Source organism: Bison bison, unplaced genomic scaffold, assembly GCF_000754665.1.
Source record: "Bison bison bison isolate TAMUID 2011002044 unplaced genomic scaffold, Bison_UMD1.0 scf7180017862979, whole genome shotgun sequence".
Taxonomy (NCBI): Eukaryota; Metazoa; Chordata; class Mammalia; order Artiodactyla; family Bovidae; genus Bison; species Bison bison.
Genome location: NW_011493551.1, coordinates 375,311 through 393,540, shown reverse-complemented (window position 1 = coordinate 393,540; position 18,230 = coordinate 375,311). Strand labels below are relative to the sequence as shown.

At 46.6% G+C, this 18,230-nt stretch overlaps 1 protein-coding gene across 24 annotated transcripts in view; it reads left to right on the top strand.

Annotated features, from left to right (window-relative positions):
- SORBS1 (sorbin and SH3 domain containing 1) overlaps positions 1-18,230 on the top strand; it is a 236,387-nt gene that overhangs the window by 151,056 nt on the left and 67,101 nt on the right. For 14 of the 24 annotated variants that reach the window (XM_010832970.1, XM_010832967.1, XM_010832973.1 and 11 more), the window contains 5 exons: positions 922-951; positions 7,352-7,524; positions 9,146-9,209; positions 11,014-11,088; positions 11,412-11,474. In XM_010832970.1, the coding sequence (XP_010831272.1) occupies positions 922-951; positions 7,352-7,524; positions 9,146-9,209; positions 11,014-11,088; positions 11,412-11,474 (405 nt within the window). The remainder of the gene's footprint in view (positions 1-921; positions 952-7,351; positions 7,525-9,145; positions 9,210-11,013; positions 11,089-11,411; positions 11,475-18,230) is intronic. The other 10 variants (XM_010832975.1, XM_010832981.1, XM_010832990.1 and 7 more) reach the window with 2 other exon arrangements.

Here is an 18,230-nt window from a genome sequence, read left to right as displayed (position 1 = left end):
CCAGCCGGTGCAAACCTCCTCCATGTGCCTGACATGAACACGGCGGCTTCCACCGGCTGCGAGCTCCCCTGCTGCTCTGTTTACTTCTTGCCACGCTGGTTCTGGAAGGAGGGTGGGGACGCAGCCAAGGGGGATGATGACAGCACCCAGGGGCTGGCAAGTGTTCTATTTTTATACTGTGGCTGCTTTATATTTAGCATCTGTAGAAGGTCATTTCTGTGCTTATCCCGAAGCACGTACACACCAAACTCTCCAGAGGAGATGCTGGCTTCCCCTCTGTGAGGGTGCTGGGAGGATGGGAAACCAGTGGACCTCTGATGTTAAGAAATAGCTGGGCCTGGTGATTAGAGAGTTAAAAAGAAACCTGGGGGACCCAGGTTCTAGACACAGCTCTGATTTTCAGCGTCATCTTGGGTAGTTTGTGCCTCTTGACTGAGGTCTCTCAGCCAGTGCTGACCTACCTGCCAGGGTTATTGTGAAAATTAAAAGCCTTAACATCAGTGAAAGCTCTGGAAACAGTGTCTGGCGTATAGAAGCTCTCAGATGGTAGCTGCCATGGTTGTGATTCCATTTCCTCAGAGGTACCAAGACTGGGATGTATAAGGTCCTGCTCTCTTGAGACCAGGGGAGCTGAGGGGTCTCCTTCAGTGATCAGATCAGCTTAATACAGGATGTAAACAACTCGAAAACAGTGACAGTTCTCTGAGTCCTGGGGGGAGAAAGACAGCAGACACTACACCCAGATGATGGAGCCACATTAATACCCCTGTATTCAGCTCGACTACACACCAGTTTAGCATCTAAGCTCAAGGAGAGTGAGACACAGATTAGGGGATCCTAACGAATTGTGCCAGGACTTCTTGGTCTTACTGTGTTTGTGTAAACCTCACTTACACTGTGTATTTTTTTGTTTTATCACAGAACAGCAGAAACGACTCAGTAGCCTTTCAGGTAGGTGAGAAATATTTATTTACACATTAACACATGTTCCTGCTAAGGCCATCTTCTGGCCACCACCTGATGTGTTCAGTCAGTGAAGTCTTCTGAGCTTCTCTGATGTGTTGGGAACTCAGCTTATTGCTGGCTGCAAGGATGATCAAAATAGGCATGGTTGCCGCCTCCCTGGAACTTGCAGATTGGTAGCTGTACCCTAATGGTACAAACTAGTACATGTGTCCAGTGGGCCTGTGACAAGTACCTTGATGGGTAAGAACATTCTATTCTGAATAAAAGCAACAAGGAATTGTGCTTTAGATGGAGTTCTCCTGGCCAGTGTCATTGAAGAAGGCACCTTCCTATTGCTTCTGTCTGTCTTCTAGGATGTGACAGGTTTGGGGCTGGGGAATGTGGGTAAGTCCTCTTCTTTTTGGCTTGCAACCCTAGTAGGTGACCCTGGGATGATGGACCTAGGGGAGAGCCTCCAGACCAGCAGTGCCTGGAAGAGGGCAGAAGAGCACTGTCTCTTGAACTTGAGGGGGCATCAGACCCTCCTGGAGAGCTGGCCAAATCCCGGATTCCTGGGCCAGAGATTGGGTGTCATGGGTATAGACGAGAAGTTGCATTTCTCACCAACTCCCTGGTGGCTCTAGTGTTGCCCTCTGTACTGACTGCACCAGAGTTGCAAGTTTCTTCAAGGGTCAACAGTGGCAGGGAGTGACTGCAAGTATAATCATGTATCAGGGCTCACTCTTTGATAAGTGTGCAGAATTGGGACAAGGTTGGGGTGGGGAGGGAACCCAGGAATGGGAATGTTTTAGGGATTTCCTTCCAACTTTGTGTAGCCGGAATCCTGGTTATCCCACTTACTGATGGTGTGACCTTAGGCAGGTTCCTGATGATCTAAACCATGAAATCAGTTTTTATCTGCTGAATACGAAAGCAGTAGTGCCCCTGGGTTCTGCATGTCAACAGCTTAGCACTGGTGCTCGTAAGTGCTTGATAGACATGAGTTACTGTTGTCATTTGGTGCCTCCATTGGTTCACTTGTTATTGTATTAAGCGCCTTGGCGTCAGGCACCAAGCCAGGATCTGGGGCTATATCAGGGAACTGTGCTTCCCTGGAGCAGCTTATGGTGTGGGATCATGGCTTGTAACCTTGGTCATAGACTCATTTGGAGGCTCTAAACAAGGTAGTAGATTCAGTCTCGAGGAAAAACCACACATGTGCAAACACATGACATGTGGTGGATTTACAGATGCTCATGAACTCAGGGCTTGAGGACCCCGATCTGGTGGATAACAGAAGTGCTGTTTTCTTGAGCAGCTGCTCCATGACTTCTGGGTCCCTTCCTCCCACTGCAGTCCTTGTGATTCGTGGAGAGCCCAGTGGAGAAGATACAGGGTTCTCACACCCTCTCCACTTTATCGGGACTTGGCCGCAGGGTCGGGACAAGCTGTGGCTGAGCTCGGGTGCCCTTTGTGGCCCCTCCAGGAGCTGCCTTGCTCCAGCCCACTTCATTCCCTGGCTCCAGCCCAGGTGGCTGAGAATAGGGTGGCTCTGAAAAGGAGCTCCTATGGGCACCTTCCTGCCTTTGGGAGTCTGAAAGGGCACCTCAACACAAGTTAGGGACACAGAGTTTGGTCTTCATTCTTCCTTCTTTTATAGTAGCTGTTTGTCCCTGGGGAAGTGACTTTACCTCTCTGAACCAGTTTTCTCATATGGGAAATAGGTGTGGTAATCCTTGCTCCTGCCTCAGAGAGGCACTGTAGGGATCCTGTGGGGCTTCCCAGGTGGCTCAGTGGTAGAGAATCCACCTGCCAGTTCAGGAGACGTGGGTTTGATCTCTGGGTCAGGAAGATCGCCTGAAGAAGGAAATGGCAGCCACTCCAATATTCTTGCCTGGAGAACTCTGTGGACAGAGGAGCCTGCTGGGCTATAGTCCATAGTGTCGCAGACTCAGACACAATTGAGTGACTGAACAGCAACAATAAGGGCTCCTGTGTGATAGGAGGGGGGCATGTGCTTTGCACCCTGGAAGGTGCTTGGTGAATGTCACGGCTTCTCTTTAATGTTGGCAGACTCAGACCACTTCCTCTGCTCTAAAATAAGCCCAGCGCTTCCATCCTCTAGTTTTGGGACAGATCCACCAATCGTGTTTGATAGAGTGGGACAGGATGTAGGTACTCACTAAAAGTAGTTTTGTTTAAAAAGAAAGAGCACTGTTTTGTTCAGAAGCTCCTGCAGGAGAGAGGGCTGGTGGGGCTGGTGCTCTGGAGTAAGGAGAGTGGGGCTTTGCCCCTCGCCTCAGTGGTTATGGGCCCTGAAAGGACCACCAGCCTCCCTCTCATAACAGATTTTGTATTGAACCTCTAAGGGGCTTCATGTTCAAAGAGATTCATCCAGGAATGAGACCTGGGATTTGGCCTCATGAAGCTCTTGCCCACTGGGTAGAAAGACCAGAAAACAAAGGCTGGGACGGAGGGGCCAGCATAGGGTACAGAGAAGTCACCCTCCCTTCCCCTGAGGAAAGTGCAAGTATGGCTGTGTTCCTCAATCACAGAGCTTTGGGTGTGAAGAATAGGAATGCTTTTCCACCTCTCACAAACACAGATGTCCTGTCCAGGTTGTCAGCAGCATCCTTTATGTAGTGGCCCTTTCCAGGACCTGCCTTTGAAAGCATAGTATAAAACTAGAAGGAAGTGCTCCAGGATGTCATGTGTTTGCCTAGTGAGAAATAGCAGCAAGACTTCACTGTAACCCATAAGATGTCAGAGGGAGGCCCTGTTACCTGCGTGGTACAGTGAAGTGCCACCTTGGGTTTCCACTGTATAAAGAAACATTTCTTTAGAGGCTGCAGTTCAGCCCTCTGTGTATTGAAACCCAGTCAATCATGAGTCACATGATCACGGGCTTCTAAAATGAAATCATTCAGAGCTAATTTTTGTAGATCAAAAGGACGCTGGCAGCTTAGGAGCAAATCCATGGACTGTCAGCCTGAGTTTTGCAATTAAGTGATTGTTGCTCGAGCCACCTGCCCTGACAATTTCTTAAAGAGTCACTCTGGGTCTGGAAATGCTGAGATTGGCATATCTGTGATCTTTCCCTGAAAAGATGAGGGTGTAGGCTGGGAGCGTCTCTAAGCCTGAAATCAGCCTCATCTGTGTTGCCTGATCACACTTAGACAAAGCTTTTCCAGGAGGGAGGAGAGTGTTCAGCAGAGCCATGTGAAGGGTGAACTCTGGTAAGGCAACATCCACCCACCCTCACATCCCCTCACCCTCCCAGGCCGCCTGCCAACTCCTTGAGACCTCCTGTTAGAAATTCCTGGGAGCCTGAGAACTCATCCCATAAAACCAGTCTAATCTTAGCATCCTTTAAAGCATAAGGTGATAATGTCAGAGATACAACAAACTAGTGAATAAAACAAGAAAGAAGCACTCAGAGAAGCAGAGAACCCACTAATAGTGACCTGGGAGAAGGAGGGCAAGTGGCAGATACAAACTGCTGGGTGTAAGAGAGGCTCCAAGGAGGGATCGCACCATATTTTGTAGTAACTATAAATGGGGGAGCACGGCAACCCACTCCAGTATTCTTGCCTAGAGAATCTCATGGACAGATGAGCCTGGAGAGTTATAGTCCAAGGGTTGCAAAGAGTTGGACGGACACAACTGAAGTGACTCAGCACACGTAAATGGAGTATAACCTTTAAAAATTGTATAAAAATTTTAAAAAATCAGTGTTATGAGAAATCATTTTAATGAATGAAAATGCCTATATCTTAAAAAAAAAATTTTTTAAGGTGATGGGGTTTTCTGAAGCACTCGCAAAGCTGTCTCACACAGCATTTAGAAATTTCTCTGTGGCCCCAGAATGAGTATTTGTTTCAGAAGCTCATTGGCGATTGGGCAGATCCTGATGCACTCCTTCCTTCCATGCTCCTACTTACTGCCCACTTCCTGCCCACGGATTCCTCCCTTTCCCTGCCACCTGGCATCTCCCCTCACTCTCCTCCTGAAATTTGCTCCAGAGTGATCCTGTGACTCTTTTTTTGCCTAAGGTAAAGCTGCCTCCTCAGCTTTCTTTTTCTTTTTTCCTCTGATGCATTTAACATCCCACTTCTTGGAACTCTGTCTTCTCTGGTTTCGGTGACACTTGCTTGTTCCTCTCTGGTTTCATCTCCTATCCCTCCAATGACTCCTGTAAGCTTCTGGGATACCTTTTTTTTTTTTTTTTGCTTTTCATCCTGTAACCATGACATTCCTCAGTATGTGACATTGGCCCTTGACTCTGCTCTTATCTCCTCTGCTGAACTCATCCATCTCTTTGCCTTCAGCCATCACTTTTGTGCTGATGGCTCCAAAATCACCCTCTTCTGGGACCTCTTCCTGGGCTTTGCTCTCATACTTCTTCAGGGTCTCCATGGCATTTCCACTCTGTCGAAGGAGTGGAGGTAGCCATCTCCCTGCCTTCTCCAGCCCATTTCCTTTTCCCAACTTCTCTGTTTAGATCAGGACAGTCTCTCAAGTGCAAAACCTCGGTCCCCTCTTTGAGCAAGATCAGACAGGATGTGGCTCAGAGAGGACCGCTGAAGTCAGGTGGACACGGGGCCAAATCCCAGTGTGATCACGTGCTGCTGTGTGACTTCAGGAAGGCAACTTGACTTCTCTGTGCTTGGTTCCCCTTACCTGTATATGGAGGGATGATGGTAGTTCCTTCCACACAGGGTTATTGGAAGGATGAGATGAGATTATGAACTTGAAGAGCTTAACACACTGCCTGGCACAGGATAAGCTCAGAGGAGTTCAGGGACCCCTGGCATTTGCTTATGCTGTTCCCTCTACTGGGAGCACTGTTCTCCTCCTGCATGTGTCTGACTGACCCCTCCTCTGAGAGGTGGCCCTGAACTGCAGTTCCTTGGCTGACCTGGGTGCAGACTCCTCTGTCAGCCCTGGTCGCCTCTGTTCTCATTGCTGGCTGTCCTGCTCTTTCTGCCACTAGACCATGAGCTCCTCGAAGGCCAGGCTAGGAAAGGTGCACCCCCACGTCCACAGCACATGTGAATGCATAGCATCCACAGTACATGTGAACACATAGTCCCTGGCAGGTGCTTACTTAGTAAATGCTCTCTGTAGATAAATAACATGCCTTGGAATAACAGAATACACTAAGTTTATAATCTATTAGCTCTCTGTAACTTCTGATCCTGAATTGAATTAAATAAACCGTAATGTCCTTTTAGTAGTTTGCTGTTTTCTGAGCACTTGGTATACGCTATCTTATTAGGGCCTTACCACATGGATGTGAGCTGGCCAGTTGAAGTGTTATCCCCATATCTGGGGATATAGAGGAACAGAAAAGTTAAGTGACTTCCCCTAGGTGAAGCAAGAACTTTCAAGTAGTGTTTGGCCACCCTGTTGTGGATTTACCTGTTCCCTGACTTCCTAGAAGAATCAGAACTACCTGGATTTCTAGAGCACCAGGTACAAACCTCTGTAGGGCACGTAGCACACTGTCTACATATTTTTTAAAAGGGTCATATGGGTGAAAAATGGTATGGAGGTTTCTTGGAAAAACTAAAAAATAGATCTACCCCATGACCCAGAAATTCGATTCTTGGGTATATGGCTGAAGAAAAAAAAAAACACCAATTCAAAAAGATACTTGCACCTCAGTGTTTATAGCAGCATTATTTACAGTTGCCAAGGTATGGGAGCAGTGTGAGTGTCCATCAACAGATGATGAAGAAGATGTGGTGTGCATACAGTGGAATATTACTCAGCCATAAAAAGTGAAATTTGCCATTTGCAGTAACATGCGTGGAGTTGGACGGCACTGTGCTAAGTGAAATAAGTCAGAGAAAGGCAGATGCTGATGATATCACTACATGTGGACTCTAAAAAATACAACAAACTAGTGAAAAAAACAAAGCAAACAGATGTAGAGAATAAGCTAGTGGTTACCAGTGTGGGGAGGGGGCAGTATTTAAGGGTAGGGGGAAAAAGTTATGGATTATATGAAATCATGTGTGTGAAACTTTAAAAATTTATAAAACACTGCAGAATTTAAAGAATCTTTCATTCAATAAATAAAGAATAAATTTTAAAAAAAAAGGGAGCCAGATGGTAAACATGTTAGGCTTCACAGGCCATATGGTTTCTGTCGCAGCTACTCGGATCTGCCGTTGTAGCTCCAAAGCAGCCATAAATAATGTGTTGGCGCAGGCTGTGGCTGTGTTCTAATAAAACTTTATTTACAGAAGCCAGGGGCTGGGCCCTGGTGTGCTGACCCCTGCTCAAAGCACAGCTCCTTCCAGTTGCAAATTGGCAAACACACTCTCCCCCAGCTGGATTGTTTGGGGGGAATTTGGCTCTACCACAAGAGCTTCAGTTAATGGTTGCTTTTCTTTTCTAGATCCTGTCTCGGAAAGAAGAGAGGGAGAGCAGGACTCGGCACCAGCTCAGGAAAAACCCACCTCCCCTGGCAGGGCTGCTGAGAGGAAGGCGAAGGATGATAGCCGGCGGGTGGCCAAGAGCGCTCAGGACCTAAGTGATGTTTGCATGGATGAAGTGGGCATCCCACTCCGGGTACGAGTGTGGACCTGGAAATCCTTCCTAGGCTTTGCCCTAAGCCAGTGACAGGTGTACAGCCCTGAGTCCACATGAACTCCCTCTGTGGGTGGCAGAGACCCCAAAAAGGATCCTCACCACTGTCCCCTCTCCAAGCCCACGGAGGCATGTGGAGCCTCTAAGAGCTGGGCAACAGCTTGTCCCAAGGCATATGTTAGCTGTTGCTTAATCCAGGAGAACAGGCTTTTGTGGTCAGATGAATGTGGGGAGAAGCTGGTGGAACAATGGCAAAGCAGTTTCTGTGCAATAACAGAAAGGCTGTTTGTTTGTTGAGAGGCTGCAGGCACATGCATGTTCAAGAGGAGAAGGTTGCGGGCCCTATTTCCCCGTCTCCTTTATCATCATTCTGTGGTCCAAGCTTAGAGAACTCTGGGCAGGGTGTGAGGCTTAGGGTCCCTGCTGCAGCACGTTCAGGAAGAAGTTCCCCTGGTGGAGAGGTGGGAGATAACCTCATCATCCCGGGAAAGTAGGAAACTCTTCAGGGACTCACAGGGTGCATTCAGCTTGCAGGGACTCGGACAGGGTGGGTCTCTTAGCAGCCCTGCCCCAACCCTCCCCGCCCTGCAGACCCACCAGCCTCCTGCAGGCCCTGGGCTCCCAGGGATGCCTCACTTTTGAAGCTGGATTGGGGTGAATCCCATCCCTCTCCATGTGCCAGGACCAGACCACTGCCTGGGGTGTGTTTCTCTGTGATTTCCATTGAGCAAAGGACAGGTTTTTGTGTCCCTTTGGGGGAGGCTGATAGAAACAGCAGTGGACTAAGCCTCAGAAGAACTGTTATATGGGACTTCCCTGGTGTTCCAGTGGTTAAAACTCACTACTTCCAATACAGGGGACACAGGTTCAATCCCTGGTTGAGAAACGAAAGATTCCACATGCCGTGCACCACAGGGGGGGAAAAATGTTATCACCACTGCAAGAAAAAAAAAATGTTATGTGTTCCTAAGAAATAATAATAATAAGTGGTAGGAAGACTTGTTGCTAATAATGATTGCATCTTTCAGTTCCAAATGCACTGTTTCATTTAAGCAGGATTCACCATACAAGGTAGATACTAATATCATTCCCATTTTATAGATAAGCAAATGGGAACTAAGGAAGAATGACTTGCCCCAGTTGCACAACTGAGCAGACCCTTCCTTCTAACCCTCTGGTTGGGCAGCCTTCCCGCTGACCAACTCACCTGCTCTGTGACCTCAGGCAATTGCTTTGACTTTCTTGATCTCATTTTCTCATCTGTTAAGTGGAAGTGAAAGTATTTGATCTAACCACCTATCTGTCTCTTTCCTTGTTTTATTTTTATCTTAACAAACTGCCCAGCTTTGTGGTTAGGATGGAAATTCTCCAGCATTGGATGCTGAAAGGGATTAGGTCTTGATGTACGCGTTCTGTACCTGGCCCTGTACAGGTGGCTTAAATACACTTCTCCAGAAAGGTTTAAATGAGCGATCACAAAGATGTATAGACTTACGTGCATTTTGACTTGAGACGTCGTCATTTTGCATTTTGCTTCTATAATCCCGGAAGTTCTGAAATGTGTTGAGATTCTCATTTTATTTTACTCTTTGTTTTTCTCCAGAACACCGAGCGATCAAAAGACTGGTACAAGACCATGTTTAAACAGATCCACAAACTAAACAGAGGTACTGATTTTCATTTGTAGAAACTGCTGTGCCCATATGTTGACTATTGCAGTGAGGACCTAAACTCACTTGGCTGGCAGACTGGGCCCCGCGGCTTGACCTCATTAGGCCCTGACCTGCCTGAGCCCAGCCTTGCACCTTCAGAACAGAGTGGGCAGGAGAACTCGTGAGCCTGCCTCACGTGTGGGAGGAGCTGAGGGCAGCTCCCAGGTCCTCCCTCTCAGATGTTGGGGATGCAGCAGGCTGAGCTCAGCATCCTGCCTGTGCTCTTCAGCATCTGCCTGCCTGGGCTGTGAGCAGCTTTGACTCCCACCCGCTTCTGGCTTTAGGGTAACCTCCCAGTGTCAGCCCATGACTGCCTTGTAGGCAGAGCGAGCTGAGAAGGCATGAACTGGGAGTTAAAAATGTTCTCATCTGGGTTTAGTTCCCCAAGTACTCAGGTGATCTTGGACAAATCGTGTACCCCTCTCTGTGCGTTGACCCCTTTGCCTCCCTCTGAGGGAAGCTGCAAGGTCCGAATGAGGGCAGATTCTGCCTTGTGAAGTAGGATGCATGGTGCACCTGTATGGTGGTGTTAATATGAAAAATCAGCTTCTTCGGCTGGGAGCCAGCACTTGGCAGGTAGCCCCAAGAGACAGTCAAGAGCTGACACTACAAAACTGCTTAAGCTGGGGGAGTAGTGCTTCCTAATCAGGGGCCTGCCGGCAGGGGACCCAGCATGGTGGGAGAACCCCAGGTCAGCGCTCCCAAACAGCTCCCATCCTCCTATGCCACCGGTCAGCTGCTGGGCAGGGATGCAGCTGTGCCATGGGAAGGGTACCACTGCTACGGTGGGCAGAGCATCCTGTCCTTCCCTGTGGCCAAATCCAGTCTGGCCGCCTGGCACAGATGACACATGAAGGCAAAGGAAAAGCCTCTGGTCAGGGTCTGGTCAGCCTGTGCTGCAGATAATTGGTCTCTCTGGTTAACTGTGGATGCCAGCTCGTGCAGTGTTCAGAACGAAACTGGTGGTGCCCCTCTTCAAACTGTTTTGTAAATATTGAGATGCTCAGTATTTAGTGTTTCTGAGCCAGGAGTAAATTCATTCTTCTTTGGGGTAGATGAGCTCAGTCATGTTGGAGATGCTACATGCTGGCTCTCAGATGATGTCCATTCTACTGGTCACTTGTAGAAGCAAACGTCCATTTCCTCCAGCACTCTGTGTCTCTCTCACATTTAGACCCAGCTTTGGTGATCCGAATACTGAGACACAGGTGCCTATGTGAAAAATATGTATTTCTGCTCCTTAGGCAGCATTGGTCTTCTCATATATTATAGCTTTTAACTCAACCTAAATTACAGATTCTGAGCAAAACTACCTGCTGTAGGCAGAGAGGTGTTTGAAACATTAAGAATCCACTTATTTTCCCCAATTCCAAAGTCTATGGCACAAGCTTTGATTTTTTAAACAAAAATCATTTGATGATAGTGTTTTCTTGACACACTGTTTATTAGCATATTTCTTTCTTTTTTTTGCCTATAAAAAGTGAAAGTTTGAAGTTTTGTACTGAATGCCTCTTCCTTTTTGGAGCCTGTATATATTCTTTGTCTAAGAAGAAAAGCAATGTTGTGTCTTTAAAGGTGTCTCAGTAATTCAGGCAAAAGGACTGGATTTTTAAAAGCAGTTTGAGTTTCTTCCATCACTGGTGAAACTTAGTATGTTTCAGAATTCAAGGAGCCTGAATTGTGTGTGGATTTCTGTTTGTTCATTCTCTCCATTTGTGTCTTCCTCTATTCTCTCTCCCAAACCCTCTCCTCTCCCTAGACACTCCTGAAGAAAACCCTTATTTCCCTACGTACAAATTCCCTGAACTTCCTGAAATCCAGCAAAATTCTGAAGGTACCATGAACTTAGAGGGTGTATCTAGCCTTAAATTAATTCTTATAGTTCCATTTTAGGAATAAGATTTGGCTTTTAGATTTTGTTTTTTATAGTTGTTTTTGGTTGGCAGAAATTTTATTTCACTCATTTGCATGATATGCCATATGAAAATAACCAAATCCTTTCTAATTCATTAATCTCTTTTCAAGTGTGATGCCGTGTGCTTTATTTAATAACACTAAAATAGGTAATCGGTCATTTGAAAGAGTCAATTGGAGATTTGTCACTTCCTCCACTTGGTGGTGGATAGTTTCAAAATCCACTGCTTTTCTCTGCTACAGAGGACAATCCTTACACTCCCACCTACCAGTTTCCTGCATCTACTCCTAGTCCTAAATCCGAAGGTAATTAAAGGAAATCACGTGTCTTTCTTTGTAGCAGTACTATTTCTTTTTCACCTTGGGGTTCTTGCTGGTGGCTGAGAGCTGTCTCCCCATCATTTGCTTCCCTGTAACCGTGTGTTTTGTGGTGTTCTCAAGTCCTTGCTAACTGTGTGACTGGAGTCTATCCAGATGGTATTTTAATCCTGTTCCCTTGAAGTTGACATGATTAATGGGGTAACCAGTGTGGCTTCGTTGTAATGCTTTGAACACGTGGGGCTCTGGGAAAAGCTGCCTGCGCCCAGCTACCCAGGGCTTTGTATTTGGGGTGGTCACGTGGTGCTGGTGGCTGGGCAGTGACTAAGGGAAGCTGAGTCATTAGGGTTCATGGGCGGGAGTTGGACGAGCCAGCATTAGCAAGAGAAACATTACTGGGTTCCCACAGGTGCACTCACTCTCCAGTGGGCCCCTCTTGTCCTCACTGTATCTCCAGGTATATTTCCTTGGTAGGGAATTCCCCAAGAGGTATCCAGGTATGGGATTCAGTCATGGTGGGAGATGATATCCCTTGAAAAATAATAAGGGTTTTGGCCAAGCTAGAAACCTTTTAATGAAAGAGCTGGCTAGGAATTTGGACCTGCTAGGGGAGAATGGCCACACTTGTATCTAGAAAATATTCTTTTCTGGAGTATATAGTCTAAGTGTCAAAGAAGGTTCTGAAAGGTGAATGAAGGGCAACATTCTGAGAATTATTCTGGTCTCAAGGATTGTCTGCTCTTCAGATGAGTGACCCAGAAAAGGGGGAGTGGGTGGGGTAGACATGAGGCACTTTGACTGTGTTCTCTTCTAGGATAAGATGTTGAATGCTCTGAGCTTCATCCAGTCAAGTAGTTATTGAGTACTTGTGTGTGCCAGACACTGTCCTGGGAACTGAGGATAGTGCCATGAGTAAGATATATCATCTGTCCTCCAAAGTTCACATTAGGCAGGGAATTAGACAAGGCTACTTCATGGTACTAGGTCCAGTGTAGTGGCAGTTGCAAGAGCACGTGTCCAGAAGGCCACAGAAAACCTTGCTGGCACACAGTAGGTCCTGAGTACCTGCCTGGAGAATGTTGGTGAGTGAAGGCTTTGGACCACAGAATCTGAGTTCTTTCCTAAGGATGAAGCCCAGTGCCGACCCCTCCTCAGTTCATCTCTGTTCTGATTAGCTCAGCATATCACCCTGCTCAACCCTTCTCATCTTTGGTGAAGTTGTCTGTTCGATCATTCACCAAAATTTTATTGATCACTTAACGCACATGAGAAGATGTGCTGAGCTGTGTTAGATACAATTTTAGTTAAATTATTATTTTCCATTTTCAGTCTCCCTGTGATATGCTCATGAGTGGTTTCCAACACTTTCATGCCTGGGGCCTATTTTGAACAAAAAGAAAAGTCTGCCAAAGGAATCAATACTTAAAAAATTTAAAGCTGATGATTTCATTTTAATCGGTGACCTCCTTATTTTCAGCAAGAGTCTCTGGTGTGGGATAACCTAGTCTTTTGCTTTGGGGTGCTAATTCTAGGGAAAACATTGCTTTAGAAACAGTGGGCTGAACAGAATCAGTGGGAAATGTTTTTAGGGTACTTTTAATCAACTGTAGTTTTTGATTTGTGCTTTTTTGGACATGAGTACCCAACCCTCTCATAAGATAGGATTCCTTTCTAGGGAAGATGACCAGCACAGAGCATGCCTGAAGGTGCAGAATCCCATAGACATGGGCAGAGGAAGGCCACTTGGAGGAGGCCTGTGGAGGAAAACAGTGACTCCCGTTGGCCTGGAAGAATGCCTTAGCTTGTCGCAGGCAGTGCCAGCAGTGTCCAGTCAGTCTGGCTGTTGAGCTGCAGGCAGGGTTTTGCCTTCTAGCCTCACACCAGAGCTGCCATGTCATCATCGGCCACACCTGGCAACCCTGGCTGACAACGATGTCTGTTTGGTGGTTCACGTCAAGTCGGGTACAAGAGAGAGAGTGGGGCTTATTTTACCATGAGGTATAAACAGGGATGACATGATAACTCTTCACTTATAATTTATGAAGCAGACCTTACTAGGTTTTATTTTCCAAGACCCATAAGGAAGAAATCATCTTAAAGAATAAAGAGGAGAAAATTAGATTGGATATAAAAGATTCATAATAACCAAGATGATTAGACTTTAACACAAGTTTCTAAGAAGTCTTCTTGCCTGGAGATTCTTTTTAAAAACAGGGTTTGTTGTGTCTCGCCGCCACTCTTGGCCTAGAAGACAGAGCCAGATGTAGATTACAGGTGTATTCAATTAGATGAAGGCTTTTTACAAACGAGTGCAGTGTTTGAGCTAGCTCACTGTAGAGCATTTTTATTTTCATTTTAATTTTTTGTTAAGTAATGAGAGAGCCTCTGGTTTGTGGTTTTGATATCTGTGAGTTTCGGCAGGTCCTCCTCAGCCCTGTCCTTAGTGCCTCTCCAGCCCTGTGCTGCCAGTCAGTGGCCCTGGGCTCTGCACACCCTTCCTAATATGGGAAAGATTCATACCTTTCAAAGAAGAGTGTTAAAGACAGGTTAGCACCTAACTGAGGTGGCACTAGTGGTAAAGAACCTGCCTGCCAACGCTGAGACGTAAGAGGCGCAGGTTCGATCCCTGGGTCGGGAAGATCCCCTGGAGAAGGGAATGGCAACCCACTCCAGTATTCTTGCCTGGAGAATCCAATGGACAGAGGAGTGTGGTGGGCTACAGTCCATGGGGTCACAAAGAGTCAACACGACTGAAGCGACTTAGCACAGCACAGCGCCTAACCAAGGCAAGCTCTACCCGTGGATTTTAATGAGCATTGAAACTGTAAATTGCTCAGTCGTGTCCAATTCTTTGTGACCTTATGGACTATCCAGTCCATGGAATTCTCCAGGCCAGAATACTGGAGCCTTTCCCTTCTCCAGGGGCTCTTCCCAACCCAGGGTTCGAACCCAGGTCTCCTGCTTTGCAGGAGAATTCTTTACCAGCTGAGCCACAAGGGCAGCCTTTTTAAACAAACATTTAAAAAATAGATTTACTGAGAAATGTGAGCTGTCATTCTGAGTCTGTCCCCTGAGGGAAGAAGACTGTTGCTGCTTTTTTTTGTTTTGTTTGAATGCAGAATTTGAAACTAGAATTATTTGCAATAATCTATCAAAACCTAGCCTAAGGGCTACTGCTTTTTTTCTAAATTCTAGTTGATTATACAGTATAAAAGACATTTCTAAGGGTCTCAAAGCTGATTCTCCAAAATAGTAAAGAACTATGTGAAAGTTTATGTCAAGCTTAGCCACCTCCTCCTTCCCTCAAGCTACAGTGAAAAAGTAAACTTCTGGCTGGACTTTTCAGAAGATAAGTAGAATCATCATGTCTTAATCAATGAGATTTAAAATGTGCTTTTAAAAAGCCATAAGTCCCAACAAGGAGCAGTCACTTGTGATCATTTGCTAATCTTTCAGACCACTCTATGGGAAAGGAGCAATGTTACATTCCTTATTTCAAGGGGGTAGCTGGGAGGGATTGAGGCTGGGAAATTTGGGAAGAGTAGAATGAATTCAGGAGACTTATTTCTTATAATTTCTCTGTAATAGCCTGGTCCCTAGAAAGCTTACAAAAATAAAAATAATTTACCAGAAATCCTTTGGGAATAACCCTGAAGTAAGGCTAATAAGCAAATGAGTTTTACTTCCCTTTTCTTTTAAACCTTCACCTGACCCACACTCCCCTGCCTAAGAGCTACTTGTCTATGAATTACCTACCATCCAGCCTCTCCCTTAAAGGGCTTCCCAGGTGGCTTAGTAGTAAAGAATCTGCCTACCAGTGTAGGAGATGCAAAAGACCTGGATTAAGTCCCTGGGTAGGGAAATTCCCTAGAAAAGGAATTCGCAACCCACTCCAATATTCTTGCCTGGAGAATCCCATGGACAGAGGAGCCTGGTGGACTACAGTCCATGCGGTCACAAAGAGAGTCCGTGGGGTCACAAAAAGTCGGAGGATATGACTAAGCATGCAGCCTACACTCTCTCTTAAAGGCACATGTCCTTTCCTAGCATCTGAGATGCTACCAGGTCTTTTGATTGTGAGAGCGGAGAGAGGGAATGTTGACAGAGACCAGAGCCAGCACTACCCAGACCACAGAGGGTCTGCTAGACTGAGTCTTTGGACATCCTGCCCGCATTTTCCTTCTGAAGCGGAGCCACAGGAACATGATGTAGAGAAACCACTTCAGAAGCCCCGCCACTGCCTCCTGCTTTAGGAAACAGCAGTGTGGTGGCCAGCACCTCTGCATCTCACATTCATAATCTATTAATAATAATAATAACACAACCACCGCAGTAACTGCTGCCACTGCCATTTATTGAGCCCTTCCCTGGGTCACACTGTAAAAGAATCTGCCTGCACTGTGGGAGACCTGGGTTCGATCTTTGGGTCGGGAAGATCCCTTGGAGAAGGCACTGGCAACCCACTCTAGTATTCTTGCCTGGAGAATCCCCACGGACAAAGGAGCCTGGCAGGCTACAGTCCTTGGGGTCGCAAATTGCTGGACATGACTGAGCAACTAACACTTCCGTTTTCACTTACTGAATACAAGGCTGCATGCTGGCTGCATCACAATTGTTATCTCATATTCATCCTCCCAACAGCTCCTTGAGGTAAGTCCTCATGTTTGTGAGGGCCTGAGGCTCAGAAAGGTTAAGTAATTTGTGAAAGATCTCACGGCAGGTGGCAGAGTGAGGATTCAACCCAGGTCTCTGGGGCCCCCCAGACATGGGTGTTTATTTACTCTGCGGATTCCTTTCCCTTTCCTGTTGCACTCTGTGTTCTTGGCTGTCCCCTTCGCCAGGACTCTCTGATGCCTAACTCAGGCATCCAACTGGCCTGCTTCTTAGTCATGCTCCACTTAGCTGAGCCAGCAACTCCAGGGGTGGTGTCTGGGAATATGAGGTTAGGAGAGCTCCCCAAGTGATTTGTCACGTGGTCAGGACTGGGGACCACTGCAGTGGAGGAGGACCCCCTCCCCCTTTTCCATCCTCCACAAAAGGAAGCAGATACTCGCCAGTGCAGTTTGGGGGATTTGAATACAGAATGAGAGTGGGGAATACAGATTGAAAAGAACTAGCCTGTCTGCTCTGAACGTAGCCAGATGATGTTGGCTTTCTTGACATGCTTCACGTCAAGAAGATGGGAGATATTTTCAAATGATGCCTCCTGATAAGCAAAACCAAGTAACTGGAGTGTTACCATGTGGTCCATGGCCAGTGAGAACCCGTCTGACCATGTCAGGGTAAGGGCTGTCATACCAGCCAAGGGTGAAGTCCCAGAGACCAATGTTTTCCCCTTGCTGTGGATGCGTCTTCAGGCTGTCAGGCTGATGGTCACTGCCATCTCCTGGTGAAGTGACTCCAGACCCCACCCCAAGGCATCCTCAGGTTGTGGGGATGCGTCACGTCATAGTCGTCCATCTCACTGACCTTTTCCCCATTCCTAGATGAGGATGCATTCAGGCAAGGATTTAGGAGGCTTATTTTCTTAGGCATATCTATATCTGAGTTAAAATAATCCTCCACTGGCCTTTCAGGATTTCTTAGGATAGCCTTATTTTGCTTGAGTTCAAGCAGATGGTTCTGTTGTGAGGCTGGCTGGCCAGGATCCTCTGCCCAAGCCCCAGCGAGTACTGCCCAGAGGCGGAGCTGAGTGCTCGCAGCGTCACCTTTGTCCCCTAACCAGAGCTGCCCAGAAGGCTTCCACTGAGTAAGTGCAGAGGTCTGACCTGTGAGCTAGCGGAGCGAGGTAACCGTTAGTCCCTTTCCATCTTCAAGCGAGGAACGAATGCCTTAGGAGATGAGGCCGGTGAGTCGTCTTCTAGCCCTCTGGCCTTCCCAGACTCTTGCTGTCTCTGCTCCTGTCCTGTTCCACCTCATTCTCTTTACTCCTTTGCATTCAATTTTTTGTTTTCTAAGTTTGTCTTCTGTAGCTACTCTGCATCCTATATTGATCTTTTTTTTTTTTTTTTCTTTTTTCATTATTTAAAATTTGATTGTGTCTAACCAGAACTTGGGTCTTTCCAGATGGTGCTAGTGGTAAAGAACTTGCCTGCCAGTGCAGGAAATCTAAGAGACACGGGTTTGATTCCTGGTCAGGAAGATCCTCTGGAGGAGGACATGGCAACCCACTCCAGGATTCTTACCTGGAGAACCTCATGGACAGAGGAGCCTGGCGGGCTACAGTCCATAAGGTCGCAAAGAGTCAGACACGACTGAAGTCACTTCGCACGCTCACATGCAGTCAGAGCATAGACAGCTTTGGGGCTCTTTCCCGAGCCCCCTGGACTCTTCCTGACCATCCTGCCCCACTCCTCCTTTTTCTTATTCTTCCTCCCGAATCCCACCCAGACTGTATACCTGCCTCTGTGTACGCTTTTCTTTGACCATTTTTGTTTGTTGGATGGGTGTATTGTGTCTATCTTGACCCCTTTCTCCTTCCTCTTAAGTGTGTGGGGTAAAGCAGGAAAAAGAATTAACGTGTGCTGTGGGAAAAGATTGAGTTAAAAATGAACCACTGATAATTGGAAAAATAATTTTAAGTTTAAAGCCTAACAAATGCATAAAATTGAAATTTAACTGATATAGGCAAGCAATTATGCAAATAGTGCTTTTTGCCCATCCTCTCAATTTGGTCAATTACATACTTTTTTTAATAGAACAACCAGCATTTTCTCCAGTGTCTTTGAGATTATTATAAATTCT